Raw genomic sequence first — 16,050 nt, 5'->3', positions numbered from 1 at the left:
AAAGCTTTCGTCCTCCAGCTTACCCCCCTAATACCCCCACCACTCCCTCTCTCGCTCACTGCTAATCTCAGAAGTCGGAACCGCGCTAGCATTACTTCGGCCCGGGGCTGTGCTATAGGCGCCGTCGAGCGTCCGTTCGGAGGCAATTCTCGTCGCGCTTGCGACGTAGCACATATTCCACATACCGTACCAAACCGATACTACTAATTGTAAGCCATAAAGATAGTCATACTCTACTGACATATCGCTTCACACTAATTTTTCTGATTGCTGACAATAGTCAGTTAAGAATTATGTATTACTAAGCTTCTACCTTCTTTTTAATTTATTTCGATATCTAAGCAATTACATCGAGCAATAAAATTAGGACGACGTTTATATCATAAGTTGTTTATAAATTTTCATATTTCGTCTATTAATCGATATCATACTGAATGTAAAAAACTTTCCAAAAAAACTGTTTTTGGACGTACAGTGGTGTTCGTACACCATAAAAGAGTTCGTACACCTAAAACGCAATAACTTTTTTGAAACTGGTCTAAGTGACTTGAATTTTTGTTAGGTTATCTGCAAAAAATTCAAGTTGCTTAATCCAGCTTTAAAAAAGTTATTACGTTTTAAAAGGTGTACGAACACTTTTGTGGGCCGCTGTATATTAAAACAGAACGAGGATTCAATCAGTTATCAGTTTACTGATAACTGATTTACCTAACCCTATATTATATTTTATCTGAACATGGATCAGGATCAAAGAACGGTCCTTCTCGTATTATTATGCGGTTAAAGATATTATTATACAATTTTTTTTATTAAAACGATTCGCAAGTTACAAAATGTGCATATCACAAAAATTGTTCCGTGGAACAGTCGATTTATTTGAATTGCACGGTTCAGCAGCCCGGTACTTGGTCCCTGTAGTTGCAGCCATTGATATTCGGATCGAAGGCGAGGCCGTCTGGACATTGTAACCTGTATTCCACCAATTTTCCATTCACATTCACGCAATTATAGAAAACGGAGCAGTCATTAGGATCGCGAATAAATCCTTCCTTCTGGCAGATCCCTGACGCCGGTGGACTAGGCGGTTTTGTGGTAGGTACTGGCGTAGGTTTTGACGTTGTGGATGTATTAGGCGGTGGTTGAGGATTACTTGGTTCGCTACCCCTCAGAACTTCGTTCATAATAGTCAAAAGGGGGTAGTTCTGTCCACAGGTACCACGGAAATCGTCTGTTTCAACGCTCCACATCATACCACCGGCGAGACCCAGACTATTGGCGTAGTTACACTTTTCGCGAACGGATCTGAAAACGTACGAAAAAATACGTGAGTTTAAAAGGCATAAAGGGTTCGCATTAGAAGGTGTCCAATAAGTGGTTATTACAGTTTGCCATTGAGCAAACTAGCACCTACTCGACATCATCGTATCCAACCCATTGGTTGCCCTTGACAGCATAAGGCACACGCTGCTGGGGTTCTCTATGAACGTTCCAGCCACCTTGGCGAAGAGATATGCAAATTTCGTTGTAGCCGAGTATGCCCGCCTCTCTGGTGTACGGGCCAGCAGTTCCGGGACCAGCCGCTGGAGCGCCTATATCGTTGTTGTCAGGGTTCGCCAGAGTGAAGGTTCTTCCATAGGATGGAATACCAAGAACGATCTTATCAGCGGGAGCACCTTGAGAGAGCCAGTAATGGACGGAAGCGTCCTAGAATAATACAGAACAATTCAACCATCAAGACCGCGAGATCGTACATAAATAATGAAGCACACCAATAGCCATTTGTGCACTTACAACGTTGAGTTTAGCTTGCTCTCCTTTTTCCCGAGTGGCAGCATAGAGCGGGGCGTTGAGACCAGCCCAATTGTCCCAGGCTCCGTTCATGTCATAGGTCATCAAGTTGATGAAGTGAACATACTCAGCCACTTGATTAATGATATAGGACTGAGAAGCAGACTTCTCGGCGGCGCCAACGGCCACGCTGAGGGTGTAACCGTGGCTATCGAAAGCCTGTCTCAGCTCCCTCAACAGAGCCACAAAGTTCTCTCGGTCGCTCCATTGGCCACCGCGCTGGTTAGGATACTCCCAGTCGACGTCGAAACCGTCGAAATTGTACCGTTGCAGGAAGCTGACCACGTTCCGAACGAACTGGGACCGGAGTTCCGGGTTGCCAACTACCTGGGAATACTTGGCAGAGCCCTCGTTCCAGCCACCGATCGCGATCATAGCTTTGGCACCGCCCTGTTTGCTGCGAGCGACGAACTTGCCGAAGCCGTTTTTGCCTCCACCGTCAGATAAATCGGCCCAAGCATCCATGATCTTGATGGTGCCATCCGTGTTAAGACCAACGAAAGTGTAGATCATGTGCGTGCAAAGGTTGGGGTTGATGTCCTGTATCTCGATCTTTCCGTTGCCTGGACGATAAACGGTCCAGCTACCGAAGTAGCAAACGACCTTTTCTAGACAAGAAGAGTGTATTGTATTGTATGCGCGATAGGTGTCATATGTTTTGTCGGTAGAAGAAAGCTCTCACGGCTAATTGACAAGATAGGTAACATTTTTTCTTTAGTATTATCAAGATCGCGGTGATACTTACTCTCAGCCTGAACATTGGCGGCGATCGTCGCTACGAAGGCGACTAAAAATGCTGTCTTGAACATCTGGGAACAAGAGATTAATTTCTCAACTCGTTATCGAGTGTTAGCTTTGTGACTCGTTAGAGTCTTGCGAGACACGGCTTTTTTGCGGAAAACTGGACGATTACGAATTTCTTTACTAAGTAGAGGATTAGTCATTGTACAAGCTATGACTTATGAATACAACGTTACCTTGGTCATTCGACTTCGATGTTTCGCGGGTATCGTAAATCTGAATCAATACCGTTCCCTCGACCCTTTTTATATGCCGATCACAATTTAATCGTTTATTTTAAATTGTGTTATCTCGTCACACACGTGTACATCGTGTATATATGACAAGATATACAAAAACTTGTATCATGCACTTGGTCTAACATATCTGCGTCTGCCCAAAACAGGCGGACTTCTGTTTGATCACTCGAATGTAGATCGATCACGATGTAATTAAAAATGACAACAGAATACCACTGTTACGAGCTGATCTATTCGATTGTCAAACACCGGACGTAGGATTCAATTAAAACAAATATTTCATTGAACTTTTTATGATGCAAGGCGATCCACTGACCTTCGTGGAATAAAGTAACAAACCCATTGTGCAATAGCAATTGTTCAGTAGCGTCGGTATTTTGTTTGCATCATAAACACGTTTTGGACATCTGAATTATTACATATGCATTTAAAAAGACAACGCCGCAATATCATAGACTTAGAGCTGCTCTAAATTAAATTCATGGTTCCGCAGTAGATAATGATATCTCTGGAAATATACTCGAGGTTACCTGAGTGTGACAACACACAGATTCTTATGCATACACCGCTGAGAAATCGGCAAACTTTGGAAGTATAAGATAATAAAACTAGATTCATTTGTTGTTGTAATATGCGTGATAACTCGAGTTCGCCATTTACAAACGCGATCTAATTTGCTTCCTTTCATTTTATTCTTAAGCAAATTAAAAATGCAACGAAGAGCACATTAGGTGCATTTTATGTTTGACATTTAGTAATCTAACACGTAAAATTAAGACCTTCTATTGATTTAATTGTCACTTAAATCTCGAGAAAATATCAAAGAATGAGCCGCCCCGCGTTATAATGAATTCAACCAACATTTAAAGGATTCCTTTAAAAATTTAAAAATGAAAAGAACATTACCTGTTCGAAGATACAAAAGCACGGTCACATCAGAATTACACGGGCAAACTGTGTCACGATATTGTAAGCGATTACTTGTCACTCAAATCCGTGAATTTATCGCAAAACCTTTTATCGCATAGATAATAGAGAAGGGGGATAACCCCACGTACGGCACTATTATGTGAAAATGGTAATTACCCACTACAAATAAAGCATAACGATACCCCCGTTAGCTACCTACACAATTCTAATAATTTCACAAAGAATGTTGGATGTCAAAAGGATGCTAGCTATTATAAAAGGTGGATTATTATTAACACTATACTGTCCGCAGATCTTAGATATGACTCCTTTGTTTGACGCCAGCATAATAACTTGGAAATTTTAGATTAAAAAAAAAATTCCGAAGATGGCGGTAATATAAATTCCTAAAATTAAGATATGTCATCCAAGAATTTTCGTACTTAATTCTTAGTTAAATAAGCACAATGCTATAGTTAGTTTGCTGCCTTTTAACACCCAAGAAATATAGTTCAAATGTTATTTCAGTTTTTTAAAATGGCACCAAAGTGATACCACCGGCATACAACAGATAGTTTTTGCATGGCACCAGCGTGCTGCCACCGGACGGCATAGTGTTAAGGTGAATAATAAAAAGGAAAGGTGGATTTAAGATAACAGAAAGTTTAATTAGTGACCAATGATATATTTCCTATCTCATTCAAGATTGCGTCACATTATCAATTTCCTTATAAAAGTCTTTGGGATTATTCACTTATAATTCTTGTGTAGCCCTTTGTACATTAAACTGCAGTTGTATAATTATTAAATTAATATTACATTGATTCCAGGTGCGACGGTTTCTACGCAAACTTTTTCTGTTGAAAAAAATGCATGTTTCATGCAAATTTGTTGAAAAGAAATCTAGTAGTGATAAATTTTCTAACATTGATAGTTATATTGTCCCCGTTAATTATCGACTAACAAACCCGAAATAATTGCATACCGTTAACGATACTTTGGTAAAATAAATTCTTGTGCAGCAGCGGATAATGTTCAAATTAGCATGGATTTTTTTGCTTTAGCGACACAATATCTACGTTTAAATAGTAGTTTCCATTTGCACAAAAAAAGGCAACCGAATTTGAATAAATTTAAACTATGTTGTAGTGGACAAGTCATATAAACGAAATATTTAATATTGATAAACGAAATTAACAAACATCATTATGAATTACAATTGTCTTAATTTCCGTCAACTTGTGTGAAAAGTTTCTTTGCGTCATTTAGTCAGGAAATTAAAAGTCAATGTATAATATACATTGCAGACTTGATAACAAACTCACGATTGTTTTTATCTTATTTGTCAAAATGGTATTTACTATTCATGACCTATATTGTATACATCAGTATTAAAGAATTGATTATTTAATTGTTATTGGAAATAATTATAATTCGGTATTCATTATGAATTAAAAAGTACATTCATATGCGTTTATGTATATGTATATGTATATATATATGATTATAAATACAGTTTTAATTTATAACTTTTTACATACTTTTCAAACAATATATTACATAAAATTTTAATGCAATCCATAGTACTTGGACCATCTATTCTTTCGTCTTATGTTTTCTTTTCGTATAAACTTCCAATATTGCTTTGTATTTGGATCTAAATCTTCCAATCTCGGAGGCTCAGTTCTGAGATTCCACAACCAATCAGGATATTCAGAATCAAGCTTTATCTTAATATCTTCTCCTTCTTTCAAAATATTTGTTCCACAAACATAGGTCAACAATTTGTTGACATCCTTTTCAACAGGAAGAGCAACTTTCTCTACTGTGGATACTTTTTTAATAACCTTTTTGGGAGGTGCTGCAACAACAATCAAAACGTTTTAGGTTACCAAATTGTTTGTTCGTAATGTATGAATTCAAAAACGTATAGTATAATCTTTATTATATCTTTCCCAATAAACGTACAACGATACAATCAAAATCAACTGTTTATGTTATACAACATAACCTCTATCTCTACAAAATCAAATGTACTGCTATTCCATAAAAACAAAATAATGTAATGACTAATCTTTTTACCTGCATAATTTTTTACCTGTACTGTATATTGTACAGGAATAATAAGGCTTTGCTTTATTTGGAATAACCGCAATGCCGAAAGTATGGACATCGTTCCAGAACATACGAACTTATTAAATTTCTGTATGTTTCCTTCCACACCATATACGTGGTTATATTTTATATAATATTTATATAAAAAATGATATTAACTATTTGATACGTTCCAATTATATTTACATACACGATATGTACACGAATCTGTTACAGTAAATGTAAAACATGGTAGAGAACCATCTTGAAATTGTTACGCGGTTAATTCAAACGTTGACAACGGCATGGTTGCAAATGCGCAATAACAAACAGTAGCTTTGCTTGTACTGAACTTATAAGTTGTGTGATTTGTAATTTAACCAAAAATATAAAGTCCATAATGTGTCAATCTTCGTTAAATGATTGAAATCGAATTCAAGAATTTGTGGTGTAATAGATTAATCATACTTTTATGTTTCGGTTATGTAATGCCAATAAGCAACGATAGAGTTACGCGGGTAGGTACAATTTTTCTACAAAGTATGAAAAGCCGTACTCAGAATTTATTGAATCGTTATAGATAAAAACAGTAGCTTTTGACGTAAGGGGTACAAAAGGAATATCAACAGAGTCTAATCGTAAAACAAATGTTCACGAAAATAATCAATTCCTGACTATAGCACCTGCTTTACCAATTCTACCTGGAGCACCTATCCCACCAAAATTATCAAAACGGTATTATAACACATTTAGGTACAAATAAACTGTACAACTTAATATGTAACGTAATTACTAAATCACATAACTTCTTTATAAATTTGTTTATGCAGTCTAGCAGATTCTCCATTTAATATAGAGAATGCTAAAGCTGAGAGTTCAAATACAGTTACCTTGCAATGGACAAGCGAAGGAAAGACTATGGTTGCAACCAGAACAGCTGCAGAGAAAGAAAAAAGTCCTGATAGAATATGTCTTGATAGAAGGGGTCTAACTACATTCCCAAATATAGTTGGGGAACCACGTTTGCGTTTATTATCCCTTCAACATAATCTTCTCACAAAGATCGAAAACTCCAATTTCTCTCAGTTAACAAAATTAGTATTTCTTGATTTGTATGATAATCAGATTGAAAAGATCTGTAATTTTGAAATATTAGAAAATTTAAGAGTATTATTGATTGGTAAGAATAGAATAAAAAATATTGAAGGTATGACACATCTTTCTAAATTAGAAGTTTTGGACCTTCATGGGAATCAAATTTTACAAGTATCGGACTTGGAGAATCTTACATCTCTGAAAGTACTTAACTTAGCGGGAAATAATATTAAAGCAATAGGCTACCATGATTTCCAAGGTTTAACATCTCTTAAAGAGTTAAATCTCAGACGTAACAAAATCAAGAAATTATTAGGATTTGGTGAAACACCACAGCTACAAAAATTATATTTAAGTAATAATAACATTCAAAAGTAAGTATTTAACAAACCATAGAAGTATGAACTATGTAGTAGTACCTTATGAATTTCTATTTTAGAATTGAAGATATAGGAAGTCTAGCAAAAGCATTACAACTTAGAGAGATAACAATAGATGGGAATCCTATAACTCTAAATGGAGATTATGTGTCTTTCCTTGTGTCGTATCTTTCAAATTTACAATTCTTATCTACAATGCCAGTTACTGAACAAATTCGAAGAGCAGCTATGGCCTGGAGGACAACTAAAGAACAAAGTAGTTCTACATTTTTAAATCTCAGTGCACAAATCTGTATGAATGTCCGCAGAGAAGAAGTTATATCAAATGCAAAAATCAATTGGGAACTTCTCAGATGCCATTCCAAACCCTCTATCGATAACAATGGCAGCAGTAATCGAACCAGTAATATTGGTTTAATTCAAGTTCAGAAGTCGAATAAGTTTAATACATTAAAACCTAAGAATCTGGAGAAAGCAAAAACAAAAGGTTTTGGAAGCTTGACCTCAATAAATGAAAACATAGAAGCAACAAAGATAAATATTAAAAAAAGAAGTAACTCCAGTGATAATTTATTTAGACTTAAGGACACAACTAAAACATACCCATTAGAGTTTAAATTACCCCCTATTTTAGGTTCTATTGTAGATAATTTGATTAATAACAAATTTGACGAAAAAGCAGGTAAAAGTAACAAGAATTTAATAAAAACAAAGACTAGTAGCGATGCTGATAGTGAATCGAACAGCGATTCGGAAAGTTCAGAAAGTCATGAAAACTTGAAGAGTTGCTTGAAATCTCATCTCCTAAATTCCAGCAATCATATTTCACCTCGTGACTTTAATAAGTCTGCTATCACCAAAGAGTTTAATCCTATGAATATTCCTTCGTCCACATCGACTGCTGTTCATGAAAATGAAAATAATAAAAATTGTACCATTTTCAAATCTGCCGAGGCATTAAATGGTGAAGATGTAACAAAATTCAATCAAAACGTAAAAGTTCATGATCAACACGGCACAAGTGATTGCCAATCAAAGTCAAGCATTGGTTCCTCTGGCTATTTTTCATTAAGCTCCAAAACTAACAGCATGGATAGTTGCAAGTCAATACTAAGCGATTCCAGCACATCATCTATTGCTAAAAATGTTCTGTTAAAGAGTAAAAATTCTGAAAAAGATAAAAATAGAATAAAAAGTGCTCAGGTAAAAAAAATAGTAACTTACAAAAGCAATAGAGCAGCAACAGCTCGAGCTAAATACAGAGCTTTAACACCGCCAAGTCCACCACCGTTACAAAATCCACCAAAAGAAAGAGAACAAGGTGTGTCTTAGTAATACATTAGCGGTAGTAATTCATTTAACATATATTACTAACACGTTATAGGAGGAGATTATTTAATAGAAATTGTTGGCCGATGCTTAAATGTTTATGGTCAAGGTGCATTACGTTTTATTGACAAACCATGGGACTGTTCAAAGGCTCAAGATGTTAATGTAGTTAAATTCAATTATGTACAGTTCAATGATGTGGCCAAAGTTTTGTGTAAAGTGAAAAATAGATTTCCAAACATAGAACACTTTATGTTTAAAGAAACGAATATTAGTTACCTTGGGCAACTCAATGCTTTAGCCGAAGTACAAGGATTAACAAGCATTCATATAGAAGTCGGGAATCCGATTATATCCAAGGAATGGAAAGTATATGCTATATTTCGTTTATCCCATTGGGGTCTCAAAGTTATTAATGGAAAAGAAGTAAATACATTTTATGTTTCATGCGAAAGGAAGTAGAAAAAAATCTATGCAAAATATTCACTTCTTCACGTTTGAATGTTACCTTCAGATAACAAATGAAGAAATTGAATTGGCAAATAAGGAGTATGCTGGTCTCGTTGATATTGTCATGTGTTCACTGCCAGAATCATTGTTACAACCTTTATTACAAAGACTTCACTTGGACAAAGTGCAAAGACAAAATGGAGAACAAATTACTGCCAAACAATTTTTACTCAACAGCGATCCAGCCCTTAGAAGTGTAGTCGCTAAAGAAGCACTACAATGGAGAAAAGGAAGTATAACACAAGTAATTAAGGAAGAATATAACTTTTAGCAATAATTTAATAGAAGACTCAAGTTTTCTTTTTTCTCACAGAATTTCTTCCTTTTTCTTATTACAGGAAGATCTTATTTGGCGACACAGGGGAAAAGTGCATCTGTTAAGTCTGATTAATCTCACTGTAGACGCAATACAAAAACTACAACTTCTTGAGAATAAATGGCCAAGTATTTTATGCGAAATAATTCACACTACTTTATCTGACTTTTCTGAAATGGATACGTATATGAAACGTTGTAGCGAGACACTTGAAAGCGACAAATGATGTGCCTTCACACTTCATTTTATCAGTTAAAATAGTGTGAATTTACAGAATTTAACGACACGCGTTCCTTAGTATGTGTTCACATTTATTTTGTTCATTTATTATTACACAGACTATAGGACATGTTATAAATGTATATTTGTTACTTAATATCTATAACACGTTTAAAGTGTTGTCGGCGATAAAGAATAATGCTTGAATTTTTATACAATATTCCGCGATTATGCAGTAAATAAGTCTATTGCAATGTTAATGTACAATAATGTATTTTAAATATATAACGCATTAGCGATTGTCCAACTAATATGTGATATGCAAAAATAGAAGCACACTGCAGACTTAAAAAAAAAGAATTCTTAAGAAATTACTCATACTTTTGTTTAATCTATAAATCGTTAGGTTTAAATAAGTCAAGAGTGTAAGTTCTATTTACAATAACGATGTGCGATCTTCAGCCGAAGATAAATCAGTCGTTTGGTATCACTTTGTTCCGATGATAGATTCCACGCTAAAAGAGATCGTTGATTTTTTCTCCAAACAAGATCCGCCAGTAGCTGTGGAAATGTCACTGAGGTCTGTTACGGCAGAGGCGAAGTTGTTGAAGTTCTTCTTAATCTTCCGCGGCTCCGGAACATTTTCAAACCAAGGAATCGGGGAATATGTAGTTGGAAAGGACTCTAATTTCTTGGAATTTTCAGAGTCTTGCTCATTATGCGACAAACCATTCAACAAGGGCGCGTCTGCGGTAACTGAAATGAAACGAGAAGTTCGTATTTTAAAAAATCATTACATCAATCTTACACGCGAGTGTGTGTATAATTTATATTCTTTGTTTGCCGAAACACAATGTTATATGCGATCGCTTGTGTAACAATCGAACCACAATCTTGTGTGTATTGGTCACAGCTGAGGCCACGCGGACGTTACTTTTACGATTTCCTATAAACTACAAAAGAGCGATGAATGGAAAATGGAACGAAGAAAATGTTGGAAATCTAGAAACATTGCATTTTGTAATTTAATTTGATTTGTAACATCGAATGTTATTCAAATGTGGAAGCATATCGCGTTCATCTTTCAAATATAAATCATGACCACGAAAAATGTTGAGTTTTCAAATGCATGTAAGCTTCATCGAAATAAGGTGAGCACACCCCGTGTAAGGTACTTAAAGGTAAAATACTATTAATGTCAAAAATCTTTTTGATAGAACTTTTCTTTAATATTTATACACAATAAGTACTAACATGCTGTGGGTAAGCCGTGAATAGCCTTCAACCCATAAAACCCTTGCGTTACGCTGATGCTGGTCTGCGTGAAGTGCAATTGATGACGCTGGAAGTTCTTTGTCCTGCGACAAGCAGGATTTTGATCAGTCTTCAACAAGTACGGCGAGGCGGAAGTGTCCATGGGTGCATGGCAGACGGCCGAGACATTTTCACCGAAATAATTTCCTTGTGCCTGCTGTTGTCTTCTCAGTGCTACCTGCGCTGCCATCACCCGCTGTCTTTCAACCACGAGCAAACAACAAGGACAACGGCAATCCTTCCACGCGCACGAACGTTTGTGACCCTTCAGACCGGAAATCACACCGTGGTTCCGGCATCTCGCGCACTTTGGACTCCTCAGACGTTGTTCCATGCTGGAATGCACTTGGCTAGAACCGTTGTTCTCCGTTTTCATTTTGAATGCTCGCCGAGTATCCCTCAGGCAATAATATTCTTCTCCCAAATTACTAATATTCACTTCGGCAAACTCGAGTTTACTCGACGCTGTCTCTCTGTGTGATCAACCTTTCCAAGTTCAATTGATCAGAGTTGTGAGAAACGTAGCGCAAAACGTTGTGCGGTATTCCATCTTAGCGCACCTCCAAAGCCACTTCATTGAAATACGAGTTCCTTATCTTAACCGGTTTCGAATATTTCACGAAAAATATACAATGGATTTCATATCAAGCAACTTCACAGTCTTCGAAACCGCTCCCGAATTTCTGCACACTGCCTGCCTGGACGAAGCGTGCTCGATGCACTGTTGAATGAGTTATATACTTAGAGGAATCTTTTTCCTGTGGCGAAGGAGGTGTTCCTTCATCTCCTCCTACTGATTCAAAATGTATTTTTAGAGAAGAAACACGCCGGGATTGGCTCCGAACGCGAAGAAATGCCGCCACCCTCGTGGACGAGGAGCCAATCGAGAACAACCAGGCCTCTCGGTGTTCTTGTTTCCATACTGTTGTATCATCCTCAAGAAAAAGGTGAAGATCTTCGTTAAGCGAGCAATTTCTTTGATTACCGACCCCCGTGACGGGAACGTATCGATCTTCCGCAAGGCGGATCCGACATGTATACGCACAGAGAGTCGTTTGGACGGGAAAGGACGAGAGATTCAGGGAGAGAGCTTGATGTCTCACGAGGAAACACCGAGTACTCGCCGACGCCAGTAAAAAGATCATCGATTTATTACTTGAATTAATTTTGAAGTTCTGAGCGATCCTTGAAGCCGGATCGTCCGCGATATTTCCGTAGACGATTCGTTCGGCGTTCGTTATTCTAGACATATTAATTAACACAAAAGCGTACTGTCTTTTCTCTGGATCACCCAGCTGATTTGTACAATAGGTAGAGGCGTTATGCTAACGCGGTCATTGAAATCTTTTTGTTTCTTTCGTCCGAATGCGTTCGATAGAACACAAGTCTGCGGAGACGGAAATAATGAAACGGTCGAAGGTAGATTTCCATCGTAGCGTTTCCGAGGAAGAGTAACATAAACCGGACGCTTCCTCTCCGGAGTATATAGATTTTCAGGCAAAACAAGGGTAGAACGTAGCACACGGTGGGCCGCGGCACTTAAGAGCCGGCCTTCCGAAAGAACACTCATACGTTAAGAAAACATACTCGAAACTAATATTAACTGTGCGTTGGCAACATCCGAGCGGATCGTATTAACGAGCTCTTAGAGCAAGATCACAGAAAGAATGCCATGTGGCCGCAGCTGGCGGTGTGTACCGTTGTTAGTCCAACGAGACTCTGTCTTCTATTTTTGCAGTACGCAATAGAGCGGAAAGGGTGTAGAGATTGCACTATACACCGATACTTGGATAATATACTATATTCTTAGTCGAACGAGTTCGGACAGCGATCCCAAGATACTCTAAACCTAAGCATGAAATTCTGCTTCTCCAAACATCGCGAAATTCTGAGCTCTGTATTTTTATACATCCGTGGTACCAATCGATACTCCATTGCTTCTTTTAACGCGTTGATCACCGTTTACTGCGCTTCGAAGGAACAATCGCTGGAGTCAATTTCATGATAAGACTCACTTCGATTCTGTAGGACGCTTTAAAGATTGCGATTCGGCGATGTCGATTTGAAAATTCGATGTGAAACCGTTCGATGAAAATGTTCAACGAAAATCGCGACAATGCTTGTACATTGTACACGTTGTGTTAACAACTTTTTAACACGTGTATTTACGAAAGCGTTGATCGGTTTACGTTCCGACAGGCTCGATTAATTACAGTTGCGCCGCCTTTGTGCCGCCTTGATTTATGGAACGATCGTTAACAGCCGCAAATGAATTTCTGTTCTTCGAATAGGAAACATCGGCTGTTAGACGACACTTTTCCTGACGAACGACGAAAGAAAGAATAATCAGGGAAGTTTAAATTTACATTCAGCTGGTTAGGCACGCGTGAAACTCGCCGAGGAATTCGCCCTAATGAGCGTGGAACGAAGGGGTGTCATTGTAGATGTTCCCTCCCCTTCTCCCATCGACGGCGACAGCTCCGCTCGAGGGTGTTGTCAGAACGGCAAATATGTTGACAGGTCATTCAACATCTTTCTACCGCCTGGCAGCCGCGGATACGCAGAGGATGCGTGACCAGACCGATGTTGCACCTCGGAAGAATATCCGCGGCTAAAATTGGCCCCTCTCTTCGGCATTTCCCGCAAAAATGACTCGCGGATTATTAATAACAGTGGTCACGTCAACTTCTGACCTAATATCGGCATAAAACTGCTCGATCAAACGAATCAAAAGTTTGTCAGAATTAATTGATGATTGTACGAACCAAACGTTCGTACAGCTTCTAATTTTCAAGAAAGAGATTAATATTGATTTGTTGCATTTCCGAGGTCCATTTCAGAAGGCCATTTAATGGTTTATTAATAACAGTGGTCACGTCAACTTCTGACCTAATACCGGCATAAAACTGCTCGATCAAACGAACCAAAAGTTTGTCATAATTAATTAATGATTGTACGAACCAAACGTTTGTACAGCTTCTAATTTTCGAGAAAGAGATTAATATTGATTTGTTGCATTTCCGAGGTCCATTTCAGAAGATCATTTAATGGTTTATTAATAACAGTGGTCACGTCAACTTCTGACCTAATATCGGCATAAAACTGCTCGATCGAACGAACCAAAAGTTTGTCATAATTAATTAATGATTGTACGAACCAAACGTTTCTACAGCTTCTAATTTTCAAGAAAGAGATTAATATTGATTTGTTGCATTTCCGAGGTCCATTTCAGAAGGCCATTTAATGATTTATATTCGACTCTACGCGTTCAATGGAACCAAACACATACACACACACACACACAAACACATTTCGTAGAAACTTCACTTGTTCGAATTCGTGAAATGTTGCAATACTTTAGCGTTCTCTGCGTCGCTACGCCAATTTCGCTGGTACTGTAACATTAGTCAATCTCGCGCAGGATTTCATATGTATTTGACAGACGGCCGGCTCTATAAATAAATATTTATTAACAAGAGTAACGCAATCTCGCGGGTTAGAGCGCGCCGAGGATTGAGTAACAGAAGCATGCGGCGAACCCCCGGCGAAACCTCGACAGCTCTCCTGACATTTGCAAATCGAGAGGCACTTTGCATTTGTTCGCGGCCGAGAAAAAACTGTTCGCTTCGGCCGTATCGCGGTATAAATTAATATAATCCGCGCCTTGACAGCCACAGGAGCCGAGAGCCGCGTTGAGAAAATTCGCCGCGTGTTCCCCAAATGCGAGCCGACCGAAGAAGAGGCCGTTGCTTCCTTCGATGTTGCAAACATGTTATATAACATGAAATTCAAACGATAAATCAAACCGGGTGGAACGTCGCGGGCAGGACAACGAACACCGAAACTAACCCCGTGAAATTTCAGAGAATAATCTTGACGAGTTGTCGCGACATGTGATGCGATTTTCCAGCGGGAAGAGAGGCTACGAAGTATTCTTCGTTTACTTGCCGTTACTTGGTACGTCCGCGGTATAGATACAAATAGCCGAAGAAGCCTGTAATCGTAGCGATACATCGGTTTAGTTAGCGATAGTTCGTCTTCTGGTATCAGGAAAAAAGATCCTGCAGCTTTTCCGTAGCTCTCGAGGCTCTTGGTCTTCGAGAAGCAAAGGAGAGCAGCCGCGTTCAATTCTGCTATGCATTTTCCCTGAAACGTATAACGATCGATTATTGTTCTATTAATATTTTCGAAATATTTCATATGTCGCTAGAAGGCTGGTGAACAGCCTTGGTAACAAAGAACACTGCGATGCCCCACTGTACAAACAACTTTGCATGGTACTTGAGCAAGTTTCTCGCGGGTTTCACGGGCGTGCTCTTCTTTTACGTGTTTTTCCTGAAGGAGAAGTGAGTCTCTTTCGATTTTAATTAAATTGCAACGAACGGTACAGCTGGGAGAAATGATCTACGTGTTACAGAGAATATAATTGCCTGTGCAAAGCGAGATATCGGGAGTTCCTTCGTGACAAAGGAGAAAAGTGAGTCACGTTGGTCATACGTGCGAGATTTCTCCGAGGATTTGCTCTCTTAAAATCATTTTTCTGACCCACGCTGTCTCTTTATTTTATACGGCAGAGCGCATTTTATGCGTGTGAACTCGAGTCTCGTGACTTATACAACAGTTATACTTTTAACAATTTTTCAAATCTAAATTTTCTTGATGCAAGAATTACTTTGGAACGTGATATAAACATTTTTTAGTGGCGCCTCGGAGTCACCACTCGAGCGCAAAGGGTTAATACGTTCCCCGTTTCGTCGAATGTACGCGTAAAATTGCAACGTAGCCGCGGAATCCTGAAGAATATCGCGCACCGTATGGCCAGCTATGTAATGCGCATGGCGTAATCAAAAGTTCTAATACTCAGTACTAATCCCTGCACCTTAGACGACCAGGCATCTGCGAATGTGAGACAGGGTATGCGACAACATTATTTCTTTTTCCATATTAATGCTTCATTAATTATGAATATTAATAATAGATAATAATAATAATATTT

The 16,050-nt window shown here is 38.2% G+C and overlaps 4 protein-coding genes and 1 long non-coding RNA gene across 8 annotated transcripts; 2 read left to right on the top strand and 3 right to left on the bottom strand.

Annotated features, from left to right (window-relative positions):
* Positions 1–787: 787 nt before the first annotated feature.
* On the bottom strand, positions 788–3,949 carry LOC117217568 (chitinase-3-like protein 1). Of its 2 annotated transcripts, none has more exons than XM_033465257.2 (5): positions 3,795–3,949; positions 2,594–2,657; positions 1,792–2,456; positions 1,412–1,704; positions 788–1,302 (listed from the first exon to the last, which is right to left on the bottom strand). In XM_033465257.2, exons 2-5 carry the CDS (start codon positions 2,655–2,657, stop codon positions 891–893), a joined length of 1,434 nt encoding a protein of 477 aa, XP_033321148.2. In that variant the 5' UTR covers positions 3,795–3,949; the 3' UTR covers positions 788–890. The 2 variants fall into 2 exon arrangements, with proteins under 2 accessions (XP_033321148.2, XP_033321147.2); XM_033465256.2 differs by lacking the exon at positions 3,795–3,949 and adding an exon at positions 2,826–3,140.
* Positions 3,950–5,266: 1,317 nt separating this feature from the next.
* On the bottom strand, positions 5,267–6,015 carry mRpL54 (mitochondrial ribosomal protein L54). Its single transcript, XM_033465289.2, has 2 exons — positions 5,880–6,015; positions 5,267–5,658 (listed from the first exon to the last, which is right to left on the bottom strand). The coding sequence occupies exons 1-2, from the start codon at positions 5,968–5,970 to the stop codon at positions 5,366–5,368; spliced, it is 384 nt and encodes a 127-aa protein (XP_033321180.2). The 5' UTR covers positions 5,971–6,015; the 3' UTR covers positions 5,267–5,365.
* A 163-nt stretch (positions 6,016–6,178) lies between these two features.
* LOC117217588 (uncharacterized) lies at positions 6,179–10,051 on the top strand. 3 transcript variants are annotated; one of them, XM_033465286.2, is made up of 7 exons: positions 6,179–6,409; positions 6,472–6,626; positions 6,722–7,360; positions 7,426–8,687; positions 8,751–9,121; positions 9,210–9,449; positions 9,544–10,051. In XM_033465286.2, exons 1-7 carry the CDS (start codon positions 6,311–6,313, stop codon positions 9,745–9,747), a joined length of 2,970 nt encoding a protein of 989 aa, XP_033321177.1. In that variant the 5' UTR covers positions 6,179–6,310; the 3' UTR covers positions 9,748–10,051. The 3 variants fall into 3 exon arrangements, with proteins under 3 accessions (XP_033321177.1, XP_033321175.1, XP_033321178.1); XM_033465284.2 differs by having other exon boundaries at positions 6,472–6,644; XM_033465287.2 differs by having other exon boundaries at positions 6,273–6,409; positions 6,472–6,644; positions 9,519–9,839.
* Positions 9,812–14,079, bottom strand: LOC117217589 (uncharacterized). The gene is made up of 2 exons (XM_033465288.2): positions 10,995–14,079; positions 9,812–10,496 (listed from the first exon to the last, which is right to left on the bottom strand). The coding sequence occupies exons 1-2, from the start codon at positions 11,428–11,430 to the stop codon at positions 10,228–10,230; spliced, it is 705 nt and encodes a 234-aa protein (XP_033321179.1). The 5' UTR covers positions 11,431–14,079; the 3' UTR covers positions 9,812–10,227.
* Positions 14,080–14,360: 281 nt separating this feature from the next.
* Positions 14,361–16,002, top strand: LOC143259955 (uncharacterized). The gene is made up of 4 exons (XR_013034004.1): positions 14,361–15,011; positions 15,265–15,400; positions 15,472–15,531; positions 15,939–16,002. It is a non-coding gene; the product is annotated as an uncharacterized LOC143259955 (long non-coding RNA).
* The last annotated feature ends 48 nt before the right edge of the window (positions 16,003–16,050 follow it).

The sequence above is a fragment of the Megalopta genalis genome, chromosome 8, assembly GCF_051020955.1.
Source record: "Megalopta genalis isolate 19385.01 chromosome 8, iyMegGena1_principal, whole genome shotgun sequence".
NCBI classification, from domain to species: Eukaryota; Metazoa; Arthropoda; class Insecta; order Hymenoptera; family Halictidae; genus Megalopta; species Megalopta genalis.
This window is presented reverse-complemented; position numbering and strand designations above follow the sequence as displayed.

Coding starts and splice junctions, on each gene's coding strand:
- mRpL54 (XM_033465289.2), bottom strand. CDS start 5,970: ATGTCCATACTTTCGGCATTGCGGTTATTCCAAATAAAGCAAAGCCTT. Junction 5,659..5,879: donor ACAGGTAAAAAATTATGCAG/GTAAAAAGATTA, acceptor TTGTTGTTGCAG/CACCTCCCAAAAAGGTTATT.
- LOC117217588 (XM_033465284.2), top strand. CDS start 6,311: ATGATTGAAATCGAATTCAAGAATTTGTGGTGTAATAGATTAATCATA. Junction 6,410..6,471: donor GCAACGATAGAGTTACGCGG/GTAGGTACAATT, acceptor GAATCGTTATAG/ATAAAAACAGTAGCTTTTGA. Junction 8,688..8,750: donor ACCAAAAGAAAGAGAACAAG/GTGTGTCTTAGT, acceptor AACACGTTATAG/GAGGAGATTATTTAATAGAA.
- LOC117217589 (XM_033465288.2), bottom strand. CDS start 11,430: ATGAAAACGGAGAACAACGGTTCTAGCCAAGTGCATTCCAGCATGGAA. Junction 10,497..10,994: donor TCACGGCTTACCCACAGCAT/GTTAGTACTTAT, acceptor GTTTCATTTCAG/TTACCGCAGACGCGCCCTTG.
- LOC117217568 (XM_033465256.2), bottom strand. Junction 2,457..2,593: donor CGCCAATGTTCAGGCTGAGA/GTAAGTATCACC, acceptor CTTCTTGTCTAG/AAAAGGTCGTTTGCTACTTC. Junction 1,303..1,411: donor GTTGGATACGATGATGTCGA/GTAGGTGCTAGT, acceptor GTACGTTTTCAG/ATCCGTTCGCGAAAAGTGTA.